We start from the raw sequence: 27,720 nt of genomic DNA on the forward strand, positions 1-27,720 counted from the left end.
ATGGTATTAATTATGAAATAATATAAATAAGACCACCAGCTTTGACATTTTACACCATAGGAAAAAAATAAATCCATATCTATCTCGAAATTGTTATTTACATTTATTTGTTGGAAATGTAAATATTTATTTTAATTCTCGATGTGCCCCATCATCCATGAATAGTCCCACAAAAAACACAACAATTTTCTGAATTTATATTTAAAATTATAAAATGAAGGTTTTAACAAATCGTAAATTATACTACAGCATAAAAAATGTTTTAATTGAAAATCATGCTAAATATTATTAAATACTCCAAGATCATGGAAAAGCAATCGAAAAATACAAAAGGATACAATTGAAAAAGAACTAAGTAACATCACCTGAAAAAGTTTTATGAGAACGTGGGCAGTGGAATTAAATCATGTCCAATATTATCATATACATATAAATATAATAAATTAATTAATATCCTAAGAATATATACATTCGAAATCGAAACAAAAAATATTAATGTTTCTAAATAATTATTAAAATAAAAAAAATATAGATTGAACTAAAAAGCAATATTAAAACGGAACACAAAATAACTACCTTTGATACTAAACTGTATTTACTACAATTTTATAAGATTTTCATTAACTATCAAAAAATCAAAATAATGAGCATCTCATTCTTGTCTGATAATTATATTTTTCAAAATATGTGAGATCTTATATATATATATGCACACACACATTATTGCTACAGTTGATTTACTTTCAATCAGGTTATGAACAGATATAAAATATTATTGAATTATTTCCATAAAGATAAAAAAATACTCTTGATCTTTTATAATTAAGTATGCTTACAATGGCATGATTTATATATCATATATAGTATAAAGTATAAACCCACACACGACCAAGGACATGCATTGTCTTTGTGCTTCGTCTTCCACCACAAGATCAACGAGTGAGGATCGCAATCCCAAGAAAAAAAAGATCGTAACTTTTTTCTTGCCCTCCTTTCTTTTTCTTTGCAATATTCTTTTCTCCCTGTTTGGAGCATAAAATGGTCTGTGATCCTCTCTCGCTCTCCGTTTTGCTTCTTCTCTGGTGTGTGTGACGTCACCTTACGTCATCTTCCCGGTGTTCTCTGTCATTCTTCTGATCCCTTCGTATCGTTTCAGAGGTCTCTCTCTCTCTCTCTTCAACGGTGAGAATCTGTTTGGTTACTGAGAAAATGAGAATGCATAACAGGAAAACGAAGATCAAAAGGAAAAAAAATTAACATAAGGACGAAAGATAAATGTTTCAGGCTTTTCCAGAAATCCTCTGACCGGTTCTTCTTCTTTGTCTTTTTTTGTGCATATTTTTTTTTTGCTGGAAACATTTGATTCATTTTTAATTTCTTTAATACTATTTTAGGATCATAATGTTTCAAGTTTCTTCCAGAAAAAGCCCTTTTTCTGGGTTTTTCCATGAGTGAATCTGGAAAGTTGACATATTTTTATTGTTTTAAAACCAAAAGGGTGATTTTGAATCTTCTAAGTTTCCATTTTTCGTTTCGAATGGGAAAGTTAGTCAAAGAGGTTATAATGGGATCTGGGTTTCCAGATTTTCTCAGATGGTAGGGTTTTTGCTTATTTTCCCGGAAAAGCAAAGAGAAAGCTTCAAGCTTTGCGGCATTCGATATTCATTTTCCCAGATTTGTTACTTAGAGTTACAAATTGATTCCCCTTCAAGTCAGATCATGATCACATCATCCTTTGGATTCAATATCAAATCTCTGGATCATCACTTCCCTTTTCTTGACACATTATACCATCTTCAAATCTCTGCAAAACTTAGCTCTGAAGATGATTTTAGTTTATTTTTTTTTTAAAGTTTTAGTTTTTATAATCCTTCTTTATCATTCTGCGGAATCCTGGTTGTGTTCGTTCCATGTCAGAAACCTGTTTGTTTCCCGGGAAAAGAATCTGTAGGAAAATGGCCGAGTTATCCATTTATACACACGTGTATGTATATATAATCTAATGTTTGATCTGATAAGTCCACTGCAAGTATCTGAACCTTCTCTTCAAGTTTTCAGATTCAAGATCAGCGACATAAACGAGAGAGAGAGAATCAATCAAACTTTTTCTCCAAAACGTTTTGATCATTCCCTTGGAATGGGGCATTTCTCCTCCATGTTCAACGGCTTAACTCCATCCTTCTTGATCAAGAAAGTTAGGAACAACAATGGCAACAGAGAAGCGGCCGATGAGATGGCGAGGGAGGCGAAGAAGAACGAGCTGATTCTCAGATCTTCCGGATACATTTACGCCGACGGGTCCAACACCTTGGCCTCTGTCTTCTCCAAACGCGGCGAAAAAGGCGTTAACCAAGATTGCGCGATCGTGTGGGAGGTACTATCATGTTTTAGATTTAGCGTTTTCTGCTGTTTTGCGTTTGCGTTTTGAATCCGTTTCGAGCTTGTCTGAATTCTCTGGTCCTGTCTTTTGGTCGATGAGCAGAAATTCGGGTGCCAAGAAGACATTATCTTCTGCGGGATATTTGATGGACACGGTCCTTGGGGTCATTTCGTGGCGAAACATGTACGGAACTCTTTGCCTTCGTCGTTACTCTGCAATTGGCAAGAGACTCTCGCTCATATCGAACTCAACACTGAAACCGGACTGGAATCCGACAAAAAGCTTCAGCCCTTCAACATCTGGAAACGTTCATACCTCAAGACCTGCTCCGAGGTTGATCAGGAGCTCGAAAATCAGCGGAAGATCGATACATTCTACAGCGGCACAACCGGTCTTACAATTGTCAGACAGGTAAAAAAAAACAGTGGACCTACTGAAAAACCTTGGAAAACGTTTTGGCTGATGGATTTCGACGGTAAAGATTCGATCTTTTTGTTCTTCCGTTTGTGTCCAGGGTGAAGATATTTACGTAGCAAACGTAGGGGATTCTCGTGCTGTTCTGGCTACGGTTTCCGCCGAAGGAAGCTTGGTCTCGGTTCAGCTCACCATCGACTTCAAACCCGATTTGCCACGTGAGTCTCGAGAAATTCGCCATATCCATTCAAACCCATCTGCCTGAACCTCTCGATTAGTCCATATTATAAACACCCGTATGATTAAATCATATAAATCAACAAACTTTGAAGCATTTTCAGCTAAAGTTCCTTACCTTTCTGCACTGTGGGTTCGATTCTGGTGCAAAAAACAGAGGAGGAGGAGCGCATAGTGAGAAGCAACGGCCGGGTTTTCTGCCTGGAAGACGAGCCCGGAGTGCAGAGAGTGTGGCTACCCGACGAGGAATCTCCAGGACTGGCAATGTCCAGAGCATTCGGAGATTACTGTATCAAAGAATACGGACTTGTATCTGTCCCCGAAGTCACACAAAGGCGTATAACCACCAGAGACCAGTTCGTAATCTTGGCCACTGATGGGGTAAGCATCAAAAGCCAAAAACTTTTGATCGTAATCGGTATATATAATGAGGGTTCATTCTCCTTTTTTGGAGGAAGGTATGGGATGTGATATCGAACCAGGAGGCAGTGGAGATAGTATCATCGGTGTCGGAGAGGCCTAAGGCGGCTAGGCGGCTTGTCGAGAAGGCGGTTAAGGCCTGGAAGAAGAAGAGACCGGGATTCGCCATGGACGATATCTCAGCCATTTGCCTCTTCTTCCACTCTTCTTCTTCCAAGTAGCGTTTCCAGTGTTGGGGGAAAAGAAGAAGTGCAATGTGATGTAAACAGACTAGGCGAAAATCACGGAGCGTTTGCGTTTGCGTTTGCTGAATGCACCATGGTTTCTGTTGATCACATTAACAAGTAATTAGCTATGATTCTATTAGCTCTCTGAATCTCAAGCTATAACAATGGCAGATGTGTTACAGTAGAGAGAGAGAGAATAGAGAGAGAAACCGAAAACTGTATATTTCTTGTTATCTCGTAACCGAGTTTCTTTACATGTATTTATATCCTTCGCCTATGTAACCGCTATAACGGCTTACAAAATGATATTTGTATATATCTAACACCCTCCTCTCAAGACTATATCAACTAGTAGGAAGATATAGGCTTGAAACTTGCAATTTCGAGAGGAATGAATGAAACAGAGCAGGGTGCAAAACCTTGGTGAAAATGTCAGCAAGTTGATTTCCACTCTTGACATGCATGGTTCGCAAGAAACCTTCTTTGAGCTTGTCCCGAACCAGATGGCAATCGAGTTCAATGTGTTTCGTACGCTCATGAAACACTTGATTCGACGCAATATGAAGTGCGGACTTGTTGTCACAGTATAAGTTTGCTGGCCGAGAGACTGTAACGTCGAGATCTTTCAGCAAATGAGACAACCAAACTAACTCACACGTAGTATTTGCAAGAGCTCGAAACTCAATGAGACAGTATTCTGTTTCTTTGCTTTCCATGAAATAAGAGAGTTTCCAAGGAAAACGCAGAACCCAGTCACCGATCTTCTCGAGTCTTGGCATTGAGCCCAATCTGCATCTACAAACACATCCAAGTGCAGGTCTGATTCAACAGAATAAAATAGACCGTGACCTGGATTTGTCTTCAAATATCGAACAATTCGCTGTGCTGCTTTAAAGTGCTCGTCTGTTGGTTTGCTCATAAACTGACTCAGCTTATGAACTGAGTAAGTAGCGTCTGGTCTGGTAATAGTCAAGTAAAGTAATCTTCCAACCAAAGCTCTGTATGAAGAGGGATCTGACAAAGCTGTACCAGTATCTTGAGTAAGTTTTATTGCAGGATCCATTGGCACAGAAACAGGTTTGCAAGCAAGAAGTCCTGTATCTGACAACAAATCCAAACAATATTTCCGCTGACAGATTGAGATACCTTTTGAAGTCCGAGCAATTTCAAGTCCAAGGAAGAACTTAAGTTGTCCAAGATCCTTGATCTTAAAATGCTTGTGTAGCAACAGTTTCAACTCTTCTTCTGCTTTCTTGTCATTACTAGCTATGACAATATCATCAACATATACTAGTAAGACAAGAAAACTGGTACTTGTTTTCCGAACAAACAAAGAATGGTCTGCTTGGGACTGTCGAAACCCAGCTTGCAGCATAACCGAACTGAATTTCTGGTACCATTGTCCTGAAGTTTGTCGTAATCCGTACAAGGACTTCTGTAACTGCATTCCGAGATAGCACTTCACCAGGCGACGCTTCATAACTAGGAGGTAGAGACATGTAAATGTCTTCCTCAAGATCCCCATGCAAAAACGCGTTCGTAACATCCATTTGAGTAAGATGCCAGTTCTGTTTTGCTGCCAACGCCAGGAGTAGCTTCACAGTCACGAGTTTAGCAACAGGGGAGAACGTGTCTATGAAATCAACACCTTCCTGTTGTGTAAATCTTTTTGCAACTAAACGAGTTTTATATCTCTCAACGCTTCCATCAGGATTCCTCTTGATTTTGAAGACCCACTTACATTCCACAGCTCGTTTCCCTTTCGGTAACTCAACGACAGACCAAGTACCGTTACCATGCAATGCTTGTAGTTCAACATCCATGGCCTTTTTTCAATTATCAGAAACCACTGCCTCTTTAAAAGATTTTGGTTCAGTTTCAGAGGAGATTTGAAAGATAAAGTCTTTGTAAGGTTTGGACAATTTGTTATATGAAAGGACGGAAGAAAGTGGATAAATTGGGTTACTAGATTGGTCATGGATTGCAGTATAACAGTGATACTGCTGTAGATAAGAAGGTGGCTTGGGATTTCGACGTGGTCTTTCTGAGGGAAGTGAAGTATTCTCAGACTCAGATTGTGGAGCTAAAGGAGAATCTGGTGTATTAAAATCTGATACATCCGAACCAATATGATTAGATGTATCATCATCAGGTATTGGTAATGGCAAAATGGTTTGATAAAAAAGCTCGGTGACAGAGTCTGGAATAGACTCTGTAGGTTCAGAAGAACATGGGAAAATGGTTTCATGAAACTCCACATTTCTGGATATAAAGACAGCATTGGTTTCTGTATCCAGTAACTTGTAACCCTTAAAACCATTAGGGTAACCAAGGAAAACAGCTGACCTTGATCTTGGAGAAAACTTATTAGCTCTCTGAATCTCAAGCTATAACAATGGCAGATGTGTTACAGTAGAGAGAGAGAGAGAATAGAGAGAGAAACCGAAAACTGTATATTTCTTGTTATCTCGTAACCGAGTTTCTTTACATGTATTTATATCCTTCGCCTATGTAACCGCTATAACGGCTTACAAAATGATATTTGTATATATCTAACAGATTCTTCTTCGTTAAGCTCAGAGTTCCTATCGCATCGAATTCATTGATACGAACAGATTCAATGGACACTACAGGCAGACAACTTCGATATGGTTCTGGCGGGTAACTGCAGGGGTAGTTCGGTCATTTAATAGACGAGGGGGGTTGAGCATTAGCTAAATTTCCACCGTCAATAAAGAGCTTCGGTATCTTTACTGTTTCTTCCGTTTTCCTTTAAATAAAAAATAGATAAAATCCAAAAACAAACACTGAATTTTTTAATTTTGATAAAAAAAAAAATTAAATCTTTTATTTTATCAAATAAATATTAAATTTTTTAAATTTGATAAAATAAACATTAATTCTTCAACAATTATCCAAGTAAACAAAATCACTAAAAAAATTATGTATTTTTTTGAATCACTAAAAAAATTAAATATTTTTTTATAATAAGAGGATCAGTTAAAAAAATTCAATATTTTTAGATTCGTTTTAAAAGTTTAATGTTTATTTGATAAAAAATAAAATTCAATATTTTTTTTGACAAAATTAAAAAATTCAGTGAACGTTTTTTGAGATTTTCCCTAAAAACTATCATTTCCTTCGTATTTTACTTGAATTCAATAAGAATTTGGTTGATTTGACTTGAGAAAAATCACAAGTAATTCGGATACAATGACCATTCGGGTTTCGAGAAAAAAGGATACAACAAACAATATTGTGCATATAAAACAGTGGCAGACCCTCGGTCTCAATCAGAGGCCGAGACTCCAGTTCCTGCAGAGACAGTGAACTTTGGCAAGAGAAGCCATGTAATCATCTGACCTGAAACAACACAAGACACAAAATCAAAAGACACCATCTTCTCAATACTTTCCTTTCATTATTTCCTCAAGAAATCAGAGATAGTATGTGCTTAGGATTCAAACCTTTGCCCGTATGGTGATTCACACGCCGCCGTGATGTGAGACTTCGCCTCTTCGGGTTTACCCTGCATAAATATATACATTGGCGGTTGTAAGTATATTGCCGGATAGACGGAAGTCAAACTGTCGAGAGAAATACAAGATCATGTTTTAGACCTCAGCTTCGTAGTAAAGCCCCGAGTAAAGGGAAGCGTAGAAATACTCGTTTGCCTGGCCGCTTGAGAAGATATTGACTAACTGCTCGGATAAAAGTTTCGTTAAGAAAGAAAAACTCGATACAGTAATAACAAGAAACCGTCTCGAACCTTTTCAGGGTCTCCGCCGTTCTTGAACATGTTATAAGCTTCCCGCATTACAGGCCGAGGATCTCTTCCAACCTGCAAGAAGATAAAGGGGACATTCCGTATGGGTTTTGCATCTATTCTTTCTCTCTTCTATATATGGCTTAAAGAGTAATTTATTTGACAGACCCTTCTGTAAATTTCTGTGTTTAATATGTCTCGGAACACCATTAAAGATACACCCTTTTTCTAGAATAACCTTGGGATTGGATATCCACCTCAAGAAACTGTTTTCGTGCCTCATCAACTCCATAGAGCCGAGCTTCACAGAGAAAGCACCAAATTGACTCCTCGGTGTCATTCGGGTTCTGAGCAACGTCTAACCGAAACTGCTCTGCACCTTCTTCAAATCTGTACTTCATATTCAACATCACTTTCTTGACAAAAAGAGATAGCATAGAATTCACAGGATAACAAACTCCGGGATTCCATTTTTCGGAATGAACTCAGGAACGAACTTGCCTACTTTAAGAATCAAGCTCAAAACAGTGAGAATCGAGAGCGAAATCAAGCAAAGTGTTGGCATTTGGTACCTGTCGAGATAGTAGAGGGAAAGACCGCGTTGCCAAAGATCTGCAGCGAAGTATATATATCAGTGTCTCGGCCGAGCAAGAAATAAGCTTTTAGGGGTTTGATCATTATAACAATCTCTGTTTTGTAGGTAAGTTATCAGTTCAATATCAAAATCATTGCAAATGAATCGAATTCTACAGGCAGAAAACATAAACCTACATGCCTTTTGCCGGGGATCCAGCTCAATCGCCCGATCGAACTCTGCCAATGACCCCGAAACATCACCCTTGCACATCAAGAAAACACACACACACAAAAATAGTTGCAGTTTTGTGATTTCTTTTGGTACAAATTTTCGATTTGTAGGATGTAAATGGAAAAACCCAGTAGAAGTTTTAACTTTATGTAATTCTTGGTTGACTGTACTGTTTGTTTGCCCAGAAAATCCATTCAAGTCGCGTCTTTTCGCCAAAAAAAAAATCAAGATCAAACTTTTTTTTTATTCTTTTTGTTCCTTTTTCATTGCGATTTCGATTTTGTACCTGTCTAAAGAGCAGCATTCCGCGTCGAATCGCAGCGACGGCTTCACGAGGATCCGAATTTCCGCCGCCGGTGATGGCGTCCCAGATCGAGGAAACCGAAGGGAGGAACAGTCTCCGAGAGAATGTGAGAGGTGGGTGGCGGGAAAATTGGGGATTTAGGGTTTGGAACGGCAATAAGGCCGGTAAAGGGCGGGAAAACGGAGGAGATGTGTAGATGATGGGTTTCAAGTTCTGGGTTAGTGCCATCAATGGCGGAGAGAAAGAATTTTCCAAAATATCGCGGCGATTCTGAAAATTCTCTTCAAATTTTCCGGGAATTTTCTCACTCGGTTATTTCCAGTGGATAAGGAGTCAAAATGAGGTTGGGGACGGGGACATACCTAACTTCAGTTGAAATGACCAAATTACCCATGAACTCGTTTCGTTTCCTCGTCTCTCCATATAACATTCCGTACAGAAAATCATTACAAGCTTGCAAATATTTAAATCCATATCGAAAAAAATTGGATAATAAATGATAACACATTCACAATTCTATCTTCATTATAATGAAAAATCATTAAAACATGATCTTAATTTATCCTTATAATTAATAAAATAAGTCGTTGTTCATTTTTCTCCACACATAAGATACATTATTTTTACTTCCAAAATTTCACACAGTTTCTAGAACCGTAGCGAATATAGAAAAATACGATTGATATACTAAAAAAATACATCAAATTGCAGTCAAAATATATATATGTTTCAATTTATATTCACACAAAATTGGTATTCCAGAATGTGGGGTCCGAATATTCAGTGGACCTTTTAGAAACCTAGTTAATGACACGTGGTTTTTCCTTACAGCCGCAGTATTGTTGAATGCGGTTTTCTCCACATGGTAAGATTTCCATAAAAGGACATTATAAATCCATAAACATATTTGTATGTATATATACACACAAAAAAAACATATATAAACTTAGAAAACGTTTGCAAAATATCATATAAAAAAAAAGGTAATATTACCATTATGTGATGCATCCAAGTTACAGAAAAGGACGAAAATATTAAAAAAAAAAATGTGGGGAGATGTGTAATAATATTATACTACATTAAATTTAAAACGAATAACGAGGGGAGGCGGAGGCGTGCATGCTATTGAATTCGAAGTTTAAATCTAGAGGGACAAATCTCGTCCCCAGTCTTTGGAACTGCCGTCATGCCTCGATCGAACATCTTCCTTATTGTCGGCTTGATGAGCTTTGTCACTAGAACCGCTTTCTCCAACGGTCGAGATGAAATTCCTCGAGTAATCAATGATATCACCGATCATCAAACGTTTCGACGGTCGAAGAATGAAATTCTTTGGTAAACCGTCGTTCGAAAAGAGATCTTTTCCGGCGAAAACCCGGTTATTGTTCGCCGGAGGGACACGAGGGGTCACGGAAGGGCCGCCGTGTCCGATCGAGGAGTTGGTCGGATGATAGAAAACGGGTTTCTGAAAAATCGGATCGAAACGTGAACCGAGATGGTTATCGTATGATAAACTGCTGATCCAGGATCCACCGGAGAACGGCGATCGGTTCAAGTAGGGGTGCAGAAAGGCGAGAGTAGGGTACTCAGATTCCATCTGCTTTCGCTTCTTCTCCCATTCACGTTCTTGCTTGTGAGCATTTTGGTGTCCGCCTAGGGCTTGTGAGGTGGAGAACTCTTTCTTGCAGAAGTTGCAAGCATAAACCCTAGATCTCAGATAACTTGAATTCCCCCCCTCCTCCTGTGCTTGTTCTTCTTCCCAACCGAAACGAAGGTTTTTGATCTTGTCCCGGGACAAGATCGAAAACCCGGGTTTCGGATTCACCGTCTCTCGTTCCTGATCCATGAGTTTTTTCGCAAGTTTCTCCGTAACAGTGCCCGGTTTGGTTGCGGAAGAACCAGAAGAAGAAGAGACGGAAACTACGTGGATCGCCATATCTATATATATCTGTATATCTATATATATGATATGGTGAATCAAAACGAATGGAGAGTGAGAGAGAGAGGGAGGGGGAGATGATATTGCATGTGGTCCGGTCCCTATTTATCGAGTGGAGTGGTTTGATATGTGTTCATGATATTCAAAAGGGTTATACATGGAATGAAATCTCCGAGTTTATTTGGACGAGAGGGAACTCGTCTCGGATTTTTACACATTATGATGAGCAGACGCCCCAAAGTTTATTTTCATATTTCTTTTATAGATATTAATTTCAATCTCTCTTGCTTCCTGCTTAGTTTTCTATGGATATTATCCAATTTTACGGCCCTTTTCCCCGGCTCGATTGCTTAAGTTTAAAATCTATAGGAATATGAGATTATGCTCCTGATTTTCCATTTTCGATTTAATCATTAACCCTTCGTGCATATAAATAAAATCAATAAATTTAGAGATTTCTCTAGTATTAAAACATAAAACTAGTTAAAAAAACGTATATGATCATCATAAACCACCAAAAACCATCAAAATTTCCATGCAAATGCGCGTGCATGCTCGCATCCATAAAATACCCATATTTTTCATGCAAATACTATTATTTTTATATTGCGTGTATATATATATATATATATATATACATAATTGTAGAGTAATGATGATATTTCATATGGCATTTTTTTACAAATGCATTTATTATATGGTATACACTATATTTGAAACTTTAAAAATCGGAAATATGGAAAATCAACCTTATAAGCTTGACAAATTAGATTTATATGTTATTACAGAACAATCCAACTTCATATGAGTTTTCTTAGATCCATTAGATTTAATTCCGATTTAAAAAAAAAAAGTAAAAAAGAAAAATAAATATGCTTGTCATGGTATGTTTATCATTTGGGTCAATCTCGACTAGTTCCACAATATTCTTATCAGGACAAATACCAAAAAATTTCCAGATTACAAGGAAAAATAACTATATTTGCATTTTAAAAAGTTGTGATATTTATACCCAATAGATTTTTAAATGTACATACACATATATCGACAATCGTATTCTAGAAAATTTAAACTATATAGTTTAATGCTGAATTTTACTTTAATAGACTGACAAAATAGTTTAAGAAAATTAAATTGATGATTAACTATAACAGCACTTCATCGTGTGTTTTTATCACAAAATTATAAAATTTTCGTGGTTATTTTAAAATAGAAACCAAATACAGATAGTTTGATCATAACTATAATCCGATTTAAAATGAATAGAATATGATTTTTCTAGAATCAATATCGAACTTAAATTGATATAAACAATAAAAATGGAACCGAATCCAAAATTTAGAAAAAGAAATAAATATTTTTTTCATTGTTGCCTAATACCAATAGGTTAGAACGTCTGGTATCAATTTTCATAATTAGAAAAACAATCATGCGTAAAAAAAAGGAAAAAAATAATAAGTAATTTATTTGTTCCACGTTTACTTTGGTTATGTAATAAATGACATTTCCGACAAAAGCTTCCGAGGAAGCGCATATGAGAATCAATTCGCGTTCACACGGAGAAGAATCGGTTAAAAGATTTATTAATGTGAAAACAAAAAATATTCCACTTACTTAAATTGCAATTACAATTTTTTTTGTATCACATCAACTGTTACATCATTAACCCTTCTTTTTAAAATTTATTACAAATTTATTTTAAAAATTATAACAAAATAAAAAAATAGGTAAATAATTATAATATATATATATATATATATATATTCCCATAGTTTTATAAAGATTTACGTATAAATACACGCACTTTGTAAATTCTAAAAAATATATGAAATTTAAAGATATTGTAATATTTTCCGTATGGTTGATTCACTATAGATGATAGAGGTGCCGTGTTAACTTACATAATCAAAGAATTAGTTCTGCTTATTTTCAAAATCGGATTTAAACCGTTTGGTTTGTCAATTGCCTCTTGATCTGTGACATTTTATCTGGAACAAATTTTTATTAGATCGGAGCAGTTCAAAGATCTTTTCTGTTCCCACACTCTTGGAACATTTTTTTTACTTGGATTATCCACAGATGTTCCCAATCTTCGGGAGATCATTGTAATGCAAAGTGATTTGTGACATCACTATTTCAGAGGAAACCCAAGAAAAAAGATGAAAACTTTGAAACAGTAAAATGGGTGAAAGCATCAAATCAATGTCTGAAACTGGCAAAAGAGAGAGAACCCAAAAATGGTTCTCGACCAAAATTTCGATTAGGACAAAACACCACAGAATCAGAAAGATCAAACACAGAAAAATCTCCTTACACTTTGAATCCACGGCTCTTTCTCCTTCCCCTGGCTCTCTCGAACTTCCTTCCCTTGGACCGAACGTATGGCTTCGTATGGCTGTGTGGCACACCCGGCGCTGGACCAAAGTGCTTTACCGCTTCACGAGCATTCTTCGGACCTCTTAGAAGAACCTAAGACCCCGACACAAACCCGGAATCTAAGAAATCCAGAGACCAATCACTCCATAACATCGAAGAATAAAGATTCAGTCGAGACAAATACCGTGTTTTGGCCCAAAGGAGCTCGGAGAGCGAGCTGATCAAAGGTCAAGCACTCCCCACCAGCTTTCTCGATACGGGCCCTGGCTGTTTCCGTAAACCTCAAAGCGGTAACCTTCAAAGCAGGTACCTCGTATACTCTCACGTCATCGGTCACAGTCCCAACAACCACACCAATCTTGTCTTCCTATTAAAAACAGGTTAACACAAAAGAGGTGGTTATAAACGCATAAAACGCACACCAAAAATGACGCATGAGATGACAACTACAAACTTCAATCAATTCAAACCTGATCAATTTCCCAACTACACACAAGAAACAAGAACAGCAGATTCTGATATATCAACCTAAACCCGACAAGGAGGGACCAAACGAATTAAACTAAAATTTACAGATAACAATTCATACCCATATGAAGGTAACAGAAGAATCACCGCTTTCAAAGTAAAGGAACTCAGAAGATATTACAAAGACTGGTTAATGGTGATGTGATTCTTTGACTTTTTTAACACATTTCCACCCTAATAACAAGATACAGCCATTCTACACCAAATGAAGGAAATTTCAGAGGCAATATGGCTGAGTCATAACCTCCGACAATACATATAAACATATCTAAATGCATAAAAAGGATCTATAGAAGTGAATGAACCTTGCCCTGCATGAATCTGACGAGCCTAGAAAGAGAGAGAGGAGCTTTGTTGACTTTGCTCATGAAAAGCCTCTTCAGTATAACCGCATTGAAGTTGCTTCCAGTTCTCCTCACCAAAAACCGGTAAAGCTGCATGATTTCAACATATCAGAATCGTATAAGATGTTTCCGACGATCTACACAAAAAAAAAAACTCTAGAAATTCTACCTATGGAACTCAAAAGAAAAAGAGAAAATGAGCAAGCGATTTATATGTTCCTTACCTTGACAAGAAGCTTGAGATAGACATCGTCGGATTTCGGGGCTGTCCTTTTGGTCTTCTTGCTCTTACCTCCTGCGATCAAATCAATACCCTGAAAAACAACAAAAAAGCCCCCACGGTCAACCTCGGAAGCGAATGAGACAGAATTCAACCCCGAAATTCAACTTGACAGATCAGAAACCAGACATCTCAGTCGAGACCCAGAAACCACAGTCGACAGACACAAAATCAAGATACCAAATCAAGCTGTAAAATGGAAAACTCGACGAGAAAATGAAAACCCAGAAACGGAGATCAAGAGAGAGGGACAAGAAGAAGAAGAAGAAGAATAGCGGGAATCACCATTGCCGCGCCCGGGGTGTTGACGGAGGAACCGACGGCGTTCTGCAGAAGGAAGGATATAAACAATGAAGCTAGGGTTTAATAACGAGATTTTTAGGGTTCATTTCTTCATCAACGAATTATGGGCCTTAAGCCGGCCCATTAGTAATTATACCTTGATGAGGCCTTAACAAGGCCCATTTGTAACTGTATCTTGGGCTTCATTGAGAGCCTTTGTTATTTTTTGGGCTAAGATAAAGCCCGTTTTACAGCAGCATATCATTTTTGGACCTTTTTTTTTTTGTATGAAATCTATATTTAATTTCTTTCAATGCGTGTAAATAAGATTCATAATATTTATACATCATTATATAATCGGAAATACATATTCAAATTATGTTCAACAGATTCGGGCCGTCTAACTTGATCTGCTGCTACACAAATACAATGATAAATTATTAATTTGTGAGGCTTAATGAAAATAATTAATTATAAGACAATAATTACCCATTCGAGTGGAAACATGATGGCCACGCACCACCTATGTCCGACTCTTTGTACAACTATAAAACCGAAGTTTTCAAGATACGCGGTTTCTCCCTTCCCACAATGAACCAAGTGAATAAAATAATTGTTTTTTTTTATAGGAAAAAATTACATTATTTCCTTATATGTCTATATATGTATATGTATATGTACATGTGTAGTGGGAATCTATTTCATTTGACCACTTCCAATGATATGGTGACACGTGTCGTATTGGTTCAATCTAACACCACCTATCACCACCATAGCTTGCCTTTGAAGGTTTCCAAACCCTTTTTTTGAGTTTGATATTGACAACTAGGACTGGTCATTTAAACCCGTTACCTGCAGATAAGTGGATACCCAGTTTTAAGGGTACCCGAAAAACGGGTACTCGATACCTAATAAAAACGAAAACGAGTATTAAAAACTAGAATACCCGTCATACGGGTTTGGATTCGGGTTTTACATATTGAAATAACAAGTACCCGCGGGTACCCACATATATATTATAAATTATAAAATTAACCTTATATTTTTAATATAATTTCGAAAATATTTAGGTTATTTTACTTACCTTTAGGATTATATATTGGATTTTCAAGTTTTGATGGATTCAATTTCAAATTATTGTATATTTTTTAAAATGTTTCTAGGATTCTATGCATATTATTATATTTTAAGAATTTTCAAACTTAAAAATGTATTTTTGGAATAAAATATGTATATTTTTATTGATTATTTGATTTAATTTTATATTGTTTAATATTTTATATACGGATACGAGTATTCGTGGGTATCCATCTTTTAGTTATGGATACTCGTTGGATGGATATCCGGATGTTGTGAGATAAAGACAGATATTTCTCTAAAATCCGCGAAGACGAAAACGAAGATGGATATCTTAAAAAATGCGGATATCCGACATGTGTCCAGTCGTATTGACAACTTTCCCATTGTTTTTTTTTAAATCATTTGTAAATTCGTCGGGCCCCTTTCAAATTGGATGAAGCATATGATTAACTAAAATGACACTGTCGAGAAATGGGAAATAAATCAGTTTCTTAGAAATTTTAAATCTGGCCGATGAATTGCTAAGTGTAAAAATAAAATAAAATTGCCAAGTGTAATTTCATATTTAAAACGATGCATACATACATACATACATACATACATACATACATATATATATATATATATGCATATTTATTTGTGTAAAAGTTGATTTACGTGATCAATAACCATAAGAAATACTGTGTTAAAAATGAAAATCCCAAATTTTCTGGCGAGTTAAGAGAGAGAAAGAGGACAGCCCATTTGCACCATCTGTTTTCTCTCCTCAATATCCTAAAAGCTGAAACCTTTTTCCATTCAGATTGTTCTGTTCTTATCGTTGTCCATTTGATCCACACTTTCTTCCTCTGGATTTTAGATTTTAGATTTTAGATTTCTTCTGGGTTCTCCTTGTTTGATCCTCTATTTTGTCTCTTCTTTGTTGTTTTTCTTTTTTCCTGCTGTGTTTCTAAAAAGACGCTCCTCCTTTTTTTTTTTTTTTTTTTTGCGGTGTCCAAATGCGACCCGTTGTTCCTCGGATGTTTTGGCGCAAACCCATGTGTTAATTCGGGATTCTGGTGAGAAAAGTTGGGATCTTTGTTGGAAGGGAAACGATGATGATGACGATGGAAGGGATGATGGATAAGGGGGTGTTGGATGATATTATAAGGAGATTGTTGGAAGGGAAAGGAGGGAAACAGGTTCAGCTTTCGGAGAGCGAGATTCGTCAACTATGTGTTAACGCCCGACAAATCTTCCTCTCTCAGCCCAATCTCCTCGAGCTCCATGCCCCAATTCGCATCTGCGCTCTCTCTCTCTCTCTCTCTCTCTCTCTCTCTCTCTCTCTCTCTCTCTCTCTCTCTCGATGGTAATGGTGAATGAATGACGCTGGTGTTAACTGGCGATGATTTGGGTTTGAAGCTGTTGTCTGATTGGTTGTGAAAGAAGACCAGTTTGGCATGTTGGAGATGGGTTGTCATATTGGGAAAAAATTTCTAATTCTGCTGATTAGGGTTCTAAATTGCGTGGGAACATGTGACTGCATATTTCAGCATCTGGGTGTTGGAGTTTTGGCCTGTAATTGGTTATTAGTTGTGTCAAATAGTTATCGAGATCATTTAATATCTTCTCATTCCAACGTTTCTACAAATTGGAAGCCATTAGTGGCATTAGAATTCCAACCAGTTTTGCAACCTGAGTTCCTTGTTAATAATGCAGGACCATAACTACTACTGTTAAATGTTGTGTCTGAAACTCCGGAATAAGATCAAGTTTCGGCATTATGTCATTTGCCCTTATGGTTTGCTCTTAATCTCTTAACAGGTGATATCCATGGACAATACCAAGACCTTCTGAGACTGTTTGAATACGGAGGCTATCCTCCTTCAGCAAACTATCTCTTCCTCGGCGATTATGTGGACAGAGGCAAGCAAAGCCTCGAGACGATATGTTTGCTCTTGGCCTACAAGATCCGGTACCCGTCAAAGATCTATCTCCTGAGAGGAAATCATGAGGACGCCAAGATCAACCGGATTTACGGGTTTTATGACGAATGCAAAAGAAGATTCAACGTACGCCTTTGGAAGATATTCACCGACTGCTTCAACTGTTTGCCAGTTGCTGCCCTTATCGACGATAAGATCCTCTGTATGCATGGTGGTTTGTCGCCAGAATTGGAAAATCTGGGTCAGATAAGGGAGATTCAAAGGCCCACAGAGATTCCAGACAATGGTCTCCTCTGTGATCTGCTTTGGTCGGATCCTGATCCAAAGATCCAAGGTTGGCTTGATAGTGATCGAGGTATCTCCTGCACGTTTGGAGCCGATAGAGTGGCTGAGTTTTTGGATAAGAATGATCTTGACCTCATTTGTCGAGGCCATCAGGTAAAAACAGACTTCTTTCCATATCATAATTCAGAACTGGAACAAGTTCCTGATATGATCAAACATACAATGCAAGTCAATCTCTTGATAAGGAAAACAGTGTTTCTGGTCAATAGATACAATCTCATGTGGTAATACTGAATATGTACTTCATTTACTTCTTCTGCTATATAGTTCACAGGACTTGAAATATGTGAGCATTAACATAAAGTTAGAGACTTTTTAGGTAGTAAACAATATAATTAATCAATCACCCATGATACCGAGTGATTATTATGACAACTTCTCTTGAAATTGAACCACAGTGGTTTTGAAGATAACCCATCAGAGAAGAGAAGAGAGTTGTTATCAACATGATCTTGATTTTGTTTATAGCTTATTCATTTCGCGGGTTTTTTTACTTTGTGTTGCAGGTGGTGGAAGACGGGTACGAGTTCTTTGCGAAAAGGAGATTAGTTACGCTATTCTCAGCTCCCAACTACGGTGGGGAGTTTGACAATGCAGGCGCATTATTGAGCGTTGATGAATCTCTCGTTTGCTCCTTTGAGATTCTGAAACCAGCCCCTGCTTCAAGCAGCAGTTCCACTCCTCTCAAAAAGGTTCGATTCTACTCTTAAAACCTAAGATCAAAACCGAAATCTTAGAACTTCCCGAACGTTCAGACAGAACCCTGAATTCAAACCAGAAATCCAAGCATAATCATCATCAGAAGCTTCCTTCCAGGTGTAACTGAGATCATCCACTCTTGTTAACATTAGGCTACCATATCCAAAACACTGCAGGAAGCTTGAAATTGGTCTTGAAAGAGAATAAACGATCTCGAATTCTCGATAACTATAAGAATTATGAACCCATTTATGCAGATCTTGACACTGATAGATTTTTTCTTGATGGATATTCTCTTTGTCAGGTACCCAAAATGGGAAAGGCTTAGGAAACCACCAATAGCCTTTTTCTCTTGGCACCTGTTTCACAGCTTAAGGTGGACCTTCAGAATTCAGACGGCTTAGTTTCCACTGTTGTATGTCTCTTTTCTGTAATTGGTGATTGCAGTGAAGAAGAAAGAAAGAAAAAAAAAGCTACTTGGTCATATACCAGAGAAGATCCATTTGTAAAAAAAAAATCAGATTTTTTCTGTATATATATATATATATATGCAGAAAGATCTCTCTTCTGCTTCTGGAGATGATGATCTGTCTCCTGTAGTCTGTTTCTTTTCTTTTCTTAGTTAATTTAGAGCGCCTCTCCTGTAGTCTGTTCTTTTCCCATTGTTCACCAAAACCCTCTGGGCATGATCATGAAGATACCACATTTCTTGTATTTCACTTCGATACCATTTCTTGCCAATCCTATGTTCATTGATTCATGGTAGAACCTGACCATTCATAATGGGTCCAGCTAAATCCAGAAACTGTAGATAAAATTTACCCCAAATGTTATGTTGTCCGGAGGGTGTTTATAACCTTATAAAGACTCAATTGTTGTCACATTTTTTATGGGGCTACAACGACACCGGCCCCTCTAGACAGCGACAACCGTGGCGCTGACGGCTACTCGATCGATGGCAGTTTTTCGGTCGTTGGCGGCTAACACACTCTTTGTACTCTTCTTCTGACCATTCCTCTCTCGATCCATATCGTTCGAGGATCGGTTGGATCTAATGCCAATTTATAGATTTATAATAGAACTAACTAAGTTTCAAAGTGTAAACTTTTGTACATTTGATCTATTGCGTTAGTCCATATCTGTATTTTATGTAAAGGAAAATAAATATTAACAGTCTCACTGTGTTCTGCTGGTGCTGGGTCTCGTTGTAATAAAGAAAGGGTTAACATAAATTGACCGTGTTTCTATGAGAAATTACTTAAGATAACACATTCTCTTGATGAAATATTTAAACTAATAATTTATAAAACAAGTTATTGAACTTTAGTATAATATATATAGATAGATTGGTAATTTCGAAGGACCAAATCCATTACAAGCAGCTCAAGGAAGATTCCAACACAAACAAAAGCTAAAAGCAAGAAGACAGCTACAGATCACAGATCAAAAACACGCCAAGAACAATGGTTCAAGGGCGGGCTTTCTCTTTCAATCTTCCTCTTCTCCTTCGTTCTCTGCAATGTTAAAGTACCTCAACTCGTAGACGCTGCGGTCCTTGTTCGATGCAATAACTCGAAGCCAATCCCTCACATTGTGCTTCTTCAGGTACTTCTTTGTCAAGTACTTGAGATACCTGGACTCGGAGAAAAGATAATGGCAAATTGCAGGAATGATGCTTGAGATACTTCCGTAAAAACGAACATGGTTCTATTCTACGATGATTTTGAATCCGGATGCTAAAATCTTGTGACACCCGCATCGAGTTTCAATCCCATGAGACGGATGAAGAAACTGTGTCCCTAATGTTCATGGTGCGAAAACAAGACTGATTCTCGGAAACCGGGAGAGAAAGGCAAAGGCATAAGTTACGAATATATATATATACCTCTTGGAGAACTGGCTGTCAGAATTGACAGTAATCTTGCTCTTGTCACGAATGACGGCGACGGTATCACCGAGTGCACCGGCCTTTCCCCCGACCTTGATCCTCTCCTGAAGAAACTTCTCGAGGGAAGCAATGTCCATTATCTTGTCCTCCACAGGCTTCGAACAGTCGATGATGAAGGATACATTCTTCTTCTTCCCCTTGGGAGCCACTGCGCCACCACGACTCATTCTCTAACCTTCACACATCCCGACACTTATGTTAAGGGAAGCACTAGAAATCAAATTCACCATTCTAAGCATAAACACATCAAACACAAGACGGGTAAAATTGCCAGACCCTCTTTCTGGAAGCACGAGGAAAAAGATGAGAGATTAGTTTCTCAGGTAAAATTTCATCTTCAAAGATCGCGACTTCGTCTAAATTATCGTAACTAGGACACAAGCTGTTTGGATCACGAGAAAATTCAGAAGCAGAAGCAGAAAGGATTCTCACCCAATTCGTTATTTTTTACATGATCATCAAAATTAAAAGCATAACCAGCAAATCCAATGTAAAAATTCACCCACTTGAGATACCGAAATAGAGTACTGGAGCTACTGACAAAACCCTAGATGCTGAAATTGCTCGAGGCAATGAACGAGCGGCGTTTGTGGAAGAAGAAGAAAATGGTAGGGTTTTTCAGTCTGCATTCTGTAATGTAATCTTCAGGGTTTTTTTTTTCTCTCTTTTTATGTTTTACAAAATATCTCTTTAAATTTACAAATCAACCCCAGCAGTTTTAGCTTTATAGCATCATTCCCATGATTTTATTAAATTGACAAATTAACCCTGCATCTTTACCATAACATGCAAATAATACTGGTTTTCAATAAAATGCTTGGCCTTTGAAGTACAGTGCTAGCCAGTCTCATGTATATGTGGGTTTTGAACTTTTGCTTAGTGAATAGTAGCCATTAATAATTTTTTTTTACGAGAAAATTGAAAAAAAGCCCGAACTTTTACTTAGCTTGGTTTATATCCGTATGTTCTCTGTGTTCCACTGTGATATAATATTGTTCTTAAACAAAACGTCGAGTAAAATAATGTGCTTATCCATAAAAAAAAAAAAAAAAAAAAAAAAAAACACTCATGCATCGGTTTCTCTAGTAGTAATGAAAGTTTTTCACTTTGTTATCTATAATAACATACTAGGCGGCAATGGCAGATGATGCAGGCTTTTCATCGTTTCAGTCCTTGTGAGACAAGTTATTCGGCGGTAGAAATTTCGGGTAGCGGTCTTTAGCTGCGGCTTTGTGGTCATAGTACTCCACCGCGGCTGCTCCAGCGAGAGCAGCCAATGTCAGTGCCTGAGCATGTAGCCTGAGAAGAAGAACCCGGTAATAAACGCGTGAGATGATGATGATGATGATGATGATTGCCATGCATGGCAAATGATGCGACCAAGGAGGAAGAAACAAAATGGTTTTGAACATTCTTTTCCAAATCTTGACAAGGTGTGCATATGCATGCGGAACAACCAAAAGGCTGTAACATATTTATCACAGTGGGTGTTCCATAAGAAAAAAAAGGAGCAACCTTTACCATGTTTGTGATGAACATGCAAATGGGCAAGTGCATATATGATCAATGCTATCGTATGCATCACGAAAATGAATCACTGAACCGTTCAATATGACAAACGATTTGTTTAGAAAATGCAAACAAGCTTTTACTTGGCTGAAGATTGATGGATAAAAGGCAATGATTCCAAGATGGATCTCTACAGATTCCAAAACAGAATAGAAATAACTTCGATTAACGGAAAAGAAGCGACAAAAATGGCGAGAACAAGACACACAAACACAAAAGGTTACTTGTACAGTCTCTTTTCCAAATCGCTTAGTACCTTTCGACAACAGAAGAATGCATACACGAACAGAAGATTATAGAGGAAATCATAACCGAAACCAAAGTTCACTTCACACTTCATCAAACAAAGAATGCAAATGTTGGGCAAGAAGCAGAACATTTGGAACGCCTCAATGCAAATTTCTTGATCATTTAGAGACCAATAGAAACTCAAACTTGAAACTCCTCTATGAAATGATATTATTTTTTAACCATCCACATCCATCCATCAATACCTTATGCCATCTAAAACAATGTATGGGATCAAAGCTACGACTAAAGAACAGAAGGAACATTGAGAATTCAGCAACTTTGATTAGATAGATTACCTAGCGTGGATGATCTTGACACTGGTTTTCATGGAGGGCTGAGACCAGTTATAGGCGATTGATCCCGCGATGCCACTTAGCCATAAACAGCCTACAAAGGATAGCATTCGCAAAATCAAGGATCACAAAATTTCGAAAATCAAAAGTACTCAGACCCAAAAATCCCCGAAGAATGATCAAAACTCAGGCAGCCCATATCAGAACTGACACTAAAACCGAAGCACAAAACCTAGGACGACGATCGAAATCAAGATGAATCACGAGGAGACAAACCATAACAGAAAGGGTAAAAAGCATAATCAAATCAAAGTGCCAAACACGCAATCGATATAGGGAGCCAGATTGGATGTAACAGACAATCTCGGTTTTGGTATAATACAAATCACATTGGAAAAAAAAAAGATATAGGGAGCCAACCCCCAACATTGAACGAACAAGAGAAAACGAAATCACGCGAAAAGTGACGCATTCCATCGTTTATCACACGCCAAATCGACACAGAAGAACAACGTTCGACGATGAACACGCGAGGATAAAAAGGGGGAGCAATTACCAACGGTACGAAGCTTGTGCTCGGAGACCCATTCTCTGATTTCGTCAAATCTGGTCTTTGATTCCGCCATTGTTTTGAAAAAAAAAGAAGAGAAAATTTACTTGGATTTGACAGAGAGAGAGAGATCTTGGGTATGAGCAGAGCGATCCTTATGAAGCGGCCGAGGAAGAGATCCCGAAATTTGCTCATTCGAGTTCCCTTTTCGATTTTATACCTCTAGGCTCTAGCAACAATCACCGACCTATTTATTTTTTGAGGGAAAACAATTTTTTTCAATAAATTATTAACAAAATTTTGAACTTTTTTTGGTTAAATTTTAAATTTGAACTTCTTTATTACTGTTTTAGATTATTTTACATATTTCAAAATATTTATCATTCTATATTTTCGAGATATTTTTTTATAATAATTTTCAGTTTTATCTCTGTCAAATTTTAATAAATTATTAATAATATTATTATTTTTATTAATAAAAATATTAAATAAAAATATATCTGACTTTTTTATTTTTAAAAAAATATAAACTAAACTACAACGTTAAATATTTTGAAATAGAGAGAGTAACGCAAGATGTCTCTATCTCATAAGATTTTATCAAAATTTTACACAAGATTAGGTAACCTTTTTTTGTTTAACAGGGTATAATAAAACGAATTTAAAAAAAAAATAGAAATGAATAATTATAAAATTAAATGAAAACACATGTCGATACCAAATTGAAATCGATGAAACCAAGGGGCGATTACAGACGGCGGCGAAAAAGAACACAACCGATCCACCACCAAAACCAATTAATAAATTATTTGAGTTACCTTGGCTTATTGCTTTTTTTTTTTTTCATTTACAAGCTTCTATAAGTTCAATTGATTTATAGACTTATATTAATTATTTTTATATCTTTCAGTTCTTATTAAATACGGGTTATATTAAATCTATATAAAAAATATTTTTAAACAAAATGGATTTTATTAAAATTTCCCTCTATTTTTATATCTTTATCAAATTCAAACTAAATATGTTTTAAACCGTACATATGAATCAAACATAATTAAAGGAATCAATGTCTCCGTGAATTTCGTGTATCTGGCTGGCTTTGCTTCCGTACGACTATCTATCTTACAAGGTCGAGGACATCTCAATACATTAAACACGTGCATATATATATATATATATATATATATATAGAGAGAGAGAGAGAGAGAGAGGACTTTCTTCATGTCCCCCATGTCCAATTATAACCAAATGTCCAAACCCCCGCCTTCGAACTACACGACCCGACACCCTTAACCCCAACCAGCTCAGGCGCGCCAGCCGCTGGGGCCGGGGCTCAGGAGCAGCAGCTCCAAGCTCTCGAAAGCATTACATAACCATTTTGTTTTTTTACATATAACTTGGGGAGTCAGTTTCAGTTCATGGTCTCAAATCATTCACCAATGGTTTTTTTTTTCTCTTTATGAATATCATGGAACAGAGTGGGAAGCTTTCTACGAAGAAGAAGACCCGCCTCCATGTCTCAGGTCGTGGAAGCTTCCGGCCGCGGTCGTCCAACACGACGTGTCTCTTTCCATCTGATTCAACGTTACTGATTGTGGCTGCAGAGACTGATCTCTCTCCCATATGTTAAACCGTACGAACCCACCACCGCCACCCACCGGAGCTGATGACGAGGCCGTCACGGAAGCTATTCCTCTCCGACCAGACTGGTAAACAGCAGCAGTTGTATCACTTAGTGGTCGGTTGTAAGCTTGAAGGGCTTGAACTCTGTCTCGGCTCCTCACGCTGCTGCCTGGATAAGACAGATCCCTTCTGTCCGAACTGCACAACAACATCAATCTCGCTCAGCGTTCAGATACCGTTTAACACACTTATCTGATCTCATCTTATCATCAGTATAGTTTTTTTGTCATTGTTTTCTTGAGGGTAAAAGTCCAAAGACCTTTTATTTACCTGTGGCCGAGAAAAGGGCGCATATAATGAGGAGGACGAGCAGGAGGAGGCGGCCTGGGTCTGATCATGTCCAAACTTGCCCTTGAAGTCCTCGGACCCATACGCAGAGCCGTTGGCTGAGGCGGACTACCAATGTGAGCGCCCGATCCAGAGAACGGAGGTGGTGGTGGGGGTGACGTGTGATAATCCCAGCTGTAATAGTGCGGATCCACAGCCGGGTAGCAGTACGGCATTGGCACTCCCCCCGCCACCGATGAACCCGAGTTCCAGTGGCTACTGAAACTCGAGCTGTCTGAACCTGAGCTCGAAGACGAAGCATGGACCGGGCTGAAGTAGGCTATGTATGGACAAGAGTGGCCTGCTGAAGAAGCCATTGTTGGTTCGGAGAAAAAACCGTGCTGGCCCAAGAGATCGTTATCTGTATTGTCAAATTCGGTTGCTGGATGAAAACCCTAACGCAAGAAAATGCGAGGGATAACGCAAACAAGAACAAAAAAAGGGGAAAAGGACAGATCGGATAATAGTGTCCTTACATGAACTTGGCGAAAATTCTCCGTTCCTACAGAGTTTTAGATAGAAGTGGAACGTGTAAACAAACTTGAACTCATCAGCAAGAACAATGGAAAAAAGTTTGAATTCAGAATGCCAAAGTTGTACATCTCAAGACATTTACCGAAAAGAGCTCATATATGATTATGATATGTATACACGATGAGATGCTTACTCAAAAGAAGGAAGGCGGGCTAAGCTTCCAAAGGGACACCAGTGAACTCCAAAGGACTGAAATTCATGGAACATAAAGATTCAGAAGATATGAATGAACTATAAAATTCAAACCTCAAATAGAACAATATGCTATAACGAAAACCGATCACTCCTACTACATAAGAACTGCTCTTATACGGTGAACATTCTAAAATGAAAGTTATTGCTTCAAGTCACATAAATAACAGCTGTTTATGATTTAAGCAACAAACTCATTCCCTCGATTAAAAGCTCATATCTTTCACGAAAAGGGCAAACACTACGTGTGACCAAAATCATCCTTAGATACGCTATTTTCCTTCGCTTTAGAAATATTAAAGCGACAAATACAGAAACGAAAAACAAAAAATCCCACACAAAGAGACAAGAACAAGAGATTTGGTAAAGTGGACGGGACTTTCAGTTTCTTACCATTTCAGAGTATGCCAGATCATATATCTCTTCTTCGTGTGTCCAATCCTCATTGTTGAAATCCGGGAAAGACCGGCACCCATTTGCATAAAGCCATTGCCCTTTCTCTATTTTCCGGCAATTGGGGCACTGCATCATGCCTTTTGCGTTAAACGCTGAGCCAATGCAATCTTGAAACAAAGAAAACAGATATAACAGTTAGATTTTTCTCAAGGCAAAGCCTTTGATATGTGCACACTGCACAACTACAATCACATTCTAATATCGGTTAACAATCAGTAAAGAACAACCACCAAACCGACATACATATACTGACTCTAACTGCTTAGGCCTTGGTTCCATCTAGCGTTGAACCATTAGCTAGCCCCAAACTTGGTCAGCTTACATGAAAAAAACATAGAAATCTCTACATTCAGACATGAAATGGCTAAGTGCCTCATTCCTCCAAAAAACACAATCAAAACATTCAACAACCTTGAATGTTCAGAGATTCTGAAGCTAACAAGATTCATCAAACAATGAGGATTCAACCAGAAAAAAGACTAGTCATGTGATCGTGGAGTCATCAGTTCCAAGATGATGTGATTTCTCACAATCCCTCACCAAAAATAAGATCAAATCATAATTCTCTTTGACGAATAAACAGATTAGCTTCAAAACTCAGTATATATCCCAAAACATAAACAAGGACTAATCATATCGCAGAAACGCTACAGATCCAGCTTTTTCTAAGCGAATCGAAACAAAAGATAGATTCCTGACAAGTTCAAATCAAAATCAGATGCGAACCCAGCACGAAAACCTATCTCATTCAGATTTATGGAAAGCATAATTCACCTAGATGGAACTGGTGGCCGCATTGAAGCTTTGCCCACGATCGATCACCGTTATCGGCCACCGTCTCGAGGCAAATCGAACACGCAACCGAAGCAGACCCATCAACGCCGTCGCGAGAATCGCAACCGCCGCCGTCATCGGCGAGATCATTATCCCCGAAATCGCATTCCTTTGCATTGTTCCCTAAACCCATCACCGAAATCAGAACAACCACAAATCTCAAAACCCCTTTTTGACCGATGAAATCGCCGCAAAATTCGAACCCAATTACGCAAAAACCCCCCGACCCCAATACGTTTTCGCTATGATTTGATCGAGTTACCAGACGAACTTAAATCCCCTATGATTTACGAAAACTCTCCGATCGATGGCAAGAGACCGAATCAAGAAGGAAAAAAAAAAGTAGGCTCCTTTTTTTTGTTCTTCCCTCCGCGTGTTCTTTGGGAGAAGGATTGGGTTATGGGTCAAGCAATAACCGCTGTCCGACCTCCATAATGGACGGCTCAGATTCACTCTCACGGATTGGTTTTCGGTTGACATTAGCTGCTGCCCTCATGTTTTCCTTTTTTTTTCTTGTCTATTTCCATTTTCACAATAATAATTTTGGTTTACTTTCCTAAATAAAAATGATTCTTTTTCTTAATAAATTTATTTTTTATTCGATTATCTTGATTTTTAAATTTTTATAAGTTTTTTGTTTAAAAAAAGTTGCAATTTTGATTAGCATAGATTGGAAGAGGAAAAAAAAA

The 27,720-nt window shown here is 37.7% G+C and overlaps 8 protein-coding genes across 13 annotated transcripts; 2 read left to right on the forward strand and 6 right to left on the reverse strand.

Annotated features, from left to right (window-relative positions):
- Positions 1-905: 905 nt before the first annotated feature.
- LOC104802788 (probable protein phosphatase 2C 73) lies at positions 906-3,938 on the forward strand. Of its 3 annotated transcripts, none has more exons than XM_010526551.1 (6): positions 906-1,182; positions 2,059-2,374; positions 2,483-2,791; positions 2,895-3,012; positions 3,189-3,412; positions 3,490-3,938. In XM_010526551.1, exons 2-6 carry the CDS (start codon positions 2,138-2,140, stop codon positions 3,670-3,672), a joined length of 1,071 nt encoding a protein of 356 aa, XP_010524853.1. In that variant the 5' UTR covers positions 906-1,182; positions 2,059-2,137; the 3' UTR covers positions 3,673-3,938. The 3 variants fall into 3 exon arrangements, with proteins under 3 accessions (XP_010524853.1, XP_010524855.1, XP_010524854.1); XM_010526553.2 differs by having other exon boundaries at positions 2,196-2,374; XM_010526552.1 differs by having other exon boundaries at positions 906-1,158.
- A 2,892-nt stretch (positions 3,939-6,830) lies between these two features.
- Positions 6,831-8,881, reverse strand: LOC104802790. The gene is made up of 8 exons (XM_010526555.1): positions 8,539-8,881; positions 8,216-8,282; positions 8,017-8,056; positions 7,702-7,834; positions 7,448-7,519; positions 7,299-7,379; positions 7,146-7,207; positions 6,831-7,041 (listed from the first exon to the last, which is right to left on the reverse strand). Exons 1-8 carry the CDS (start codon positions 8,782-8,784, stop codon positions 6,972-6,974), a joined length of 771 nt encoding a protein of 256 aa, XP_010524857.1. The 5' UTR covers positions 8,785-8,881; the 3' UTR covers positions 6,831-6,971.
- An 819-nt stretch (positions 8,882-9,700) lies between these two features.
- LOC104803109 (zinc finger protein 8-like) lies at positions 9,701-10,492 on the reverse strand. The gene has a single exon (XM_010526984.1). It carries the CDS (start codon positions 10,490-10,492, stop codon positions 9,701-9,703), a length of 792 nt encoding a protein of 263 aa, XP_010525286.1.
- Positions 10,493-12,643: 2,151 nt separating this feature from the next.
- On the reverse strand, positions 12,644-14,368 carry LOC104802791 (60S ribosomal protein L18-3). The gene is made up of 5 exons (XM_010526557.2): positions 14,309-14,368; positions 13,968-14,057; positions 13,705-13,833; positions 13,056-13,238; positions 12,644-12,964 (listed from the first exon to the last, which is right to left on the reverse strand). The coding sequence occupies exons 1-5, from the start codon at positions 14,309-14,311 to the stop codon at positions 12,806-12,808; spliced, it is 564 nt and encodes a 187-aa protein (XP_010524859.1). The 5' UTR covers positions 14,312-14,368; the 3' UTR covers positions 12,644-12,805.
- Positions 14,369-16,349: 1,981 nt separating this feature from the next.
- Positions 16,350-19,073, forward strand: LOC104802792 (serine/threonine-protein phosphatase PP1 isozyme 9). The gene is made up of 4 exons (XM_010526558.2): positions 16,350-16,671; positions 17,188-17,748; positions 18,162-18,347; positions 18,659-19,073. The coding sequence occupies exons 1-4, from the start codon at positions 16,480-16,482 to the stop codon at positions 18,680-18,682; spliced, it is 963 nt and encodes a 320-aa protein (XP_010524860.1). The 5' UTR covers positions 16,350-16,479; the 3' UTR covers positions 18,683-19,073.
- A 594-nt stretch (positions 19,074-19,667) lies between these two features.
- On the reverse strand, positions 19,668-20,936 carry LOC104802793 (60S ribosomal protein L22-2-like). Of its 4 annotated transcripts, none has more exons than XM_010526562.1 (3): positions 20,809-20,936; positions 20,240-20,472; positions 19,668-19,987 (listed from the first exon to the last, which is right to left on the reverse strand). In XM_010526562.1, exons 2-3 carry the CDS (start codon positions 20,467-20,469, stop codon positions 19,843-19,845), a joined length of 375 nt encoding a protein of 124 aa, XP_010524864.1. In that variant the 5' UTR covers positions 20,470-20,472; positions 20,809-20,936; the 3' UTR covers positions 19,668-19,842. The 4 variants fall into 4 exon arrangements, with proteins under 4 accessions (XP_010524864.1, XP_010524861.1, XP_010524863.1 ...); XM_010526559.1 differs by having other exon boundaries at positions 20,240-20,477; XM_010526561.1 differs by having other exon boundaries at positions 20,735-20,936.
- A 399-nt stretch (positions 20,937-21,335) lies between these two features.
- LOC104802794 lies at positions 21,336-23,218 on the reverse strand. The gene is made up of 3 exons (XM_010526563.2): positions 23,012-23,218; positions 22,459-22,549; positions 21,336-21,601 (listed from the first exon to the last, which is right to left on the reverse strand). Exons 1-3 carry the CDS (start codon positions 23,079-23,081, stop codon positions 21,469-21,471), a joined length of 294 nt encoding a protein of 97 aa, XP_010524865.1. The 5' UTR covers positions 23,082-23,218; the 3' UTR covers positions 21,336-21,468.
- A 985-nt stretch (positions 23,219-24,203) lies between these two features.
- Positions 24,204-27,451, reverse strand: LOC104802795. The gene is made up of 6 exons (XM_010526564.2): positions 26,972-27,451; positions 26,135-26,304; positions 25,683-25,738; positions 25,492-25,517; positions 24,959-25,376; positions 24,204-24,826 (listed from the first exon to the last, which is right to left on the reverse strand). Exons 1-6 carry the CDS (start codon positions 27,162-27,164, stop codon positions 24,496-24,498), a joined length of 1,194 nt encoding a protein of 397 aa, XP_010524866.1. The 5' UTR covers positions 27,165-27,451; the 3' UTR covers positions 24,204-24,495.
- Positions 27,452-27,720: the final 269 nt, after the last annotated feature.

This window comes from Tarenaya hassleriana, unplaced genomic scaffold (genome assembly GCF_000463585.1).
Source record: "Tarenaya hassleriana unplaced genomic scaffold, ASM46358v1 Cleome8, whole genome shotgun sequence".
Classification (NCBI taxonomy): Eukaryota; Viridiplantae; Streptophyta; class Magnoliopsida; order Brassicales; family Cleomaceae; genus Tarenaya; species Tarenaya hassleriana.

Coding starts and splice junctions, on each gene's coding strand:
- LOC104802792 (XM_010526558.2), top strand. CDS start 16,480: ATGATGATGACGATGGAAGGGATGATGGATAAGGGGGTGTTGGATGAT. Junction 16,672..17,187: donor ATGCCCCAATTCGCATCTGC/GCTCTCTCTCTC, acceptor AATCTCTTAACA/GGTGATATCCATGGACAATA. Junction 18,348..18,658: donor GTTCCACTCCTCTCAAAAAG/GTTCGATTCTAC, acceptor TCTCTTTGTCAG/GTACCCAAAATGGGAAAGGC.
- LOC104802791 (XM_010526557.2), bottom strand. Junction 13,239..13,704: donor TCAGATTCATGCAGGGCAAG/GTTCATTCACTT, acceptor TGTTTTTAATAG/GAAGACAAGATTGGTGTGGT. Junction 12,965..13,055: donor CTCCTTTGGGCCAAAACACG/GTATTTGTCTCG, acceptor TCGGGGTCTTAG/GTTCTTCTAAGAGGTCCGAA.
- LOC104802795 (XM_010526564.2), bottom strand. CDS start 27,164: ATGGGTTTAGGGAACAATGCAAAGGAATGCGATTTCGGGGATAATGAT. Junction 25,739..26,134: donor ATCTGGCATACTCTGAAATG/GTAAGAAACTGA, acceptor CATGAATTTCAG/TCCTTTGGAGTTCACTGGTG. Junction 24,827..24,958: donor CGCCCTTTTCTCGGCCACAG/GTAAATAAAAGG, acceptor GTTGTTGTGCAG/TTCGGACAGAAGGGATCTGT.
- LOC104802793 (XM_010526562.1), bottom strand. CDS start 20,469: ATGAGTCGTGGTGGCGCAGTGGCTCCCAAGGGGAAGAAGAAGAATGTA. Junction 19,988..20,239: donor GACAGCCAGTTCTCCAAGAG/GTATATATATAT, acceptor CTCCGAGTCCAG/GTATCTCAAGTACTTGACAA.
- LOC104802788 (XM_010526551.1), top strand. CDS start 2,138: ATGGGGCATTTCTCCTCCATGTTCAACGGCTTAACTCCATCCTTCTTG. Junction 2,375..2,482: donor ATTGCGCGATCGTGTGGGAG/GTACTATCATGT, acceptor GTCGATGAGCAG/AAATTCGGGTGCCAAGAAGA. Junction 3,013..3,188: donor CTTCAAACCCGATTTGCCAC/GTGAGTCTCGAG, acceptor TGCAAAAAACAG/AGGAGGAGGAGCGCATAGTG.
- LOC104802790 (XM_010526555.1), bottom strand. CDS start 8,784: ATGGCACTAACCCAGAACTTGAAACCCATCATCTACACATCTCCTCCG. Junction 7,835..8,016: donor TCCCTCTACTATCTCGACAG/GTACCAAATGCC, acceptor TATGAAGTACAG/ATTTGAAGAAGGTGCAGAGC. Junction 7,380..7,447: donor ACGGCGGAGACCCTGAAAAG/GTTCGAGACGGT, acceptor TTATCCGAGCAG/TTAGTCAATATCTTCTCAAG.
- LOC104802794 (XM_010526563.2), bottom strand. CDS start 23,081: ATGGCGGAATCAAAGACCAGATTTGACGAAATCAGAGAATGGGTCTCC. Junction 22,550..23,011: donor GCACAAGCTTCGTACCGTTG/GTAATTGCTCCC, acceptor TATCCTTTGTAG/GCTGTTTATGGCTAAGTGGC. Junction 21,602..22,458: donor GTCAAGATCATCCACGCTAG/GTAATCTATCTA, acceptor TCTTCTTCTCAG/GCTACATGCTCAGGCACTGA.
- LOC104803109 (XM_010526984.1), bottom strand. CDS start 10,492: ATGGCGATCCACGTAGTTTCCGTCTCTTCTTCTTCTGGTTCTTCCGCA.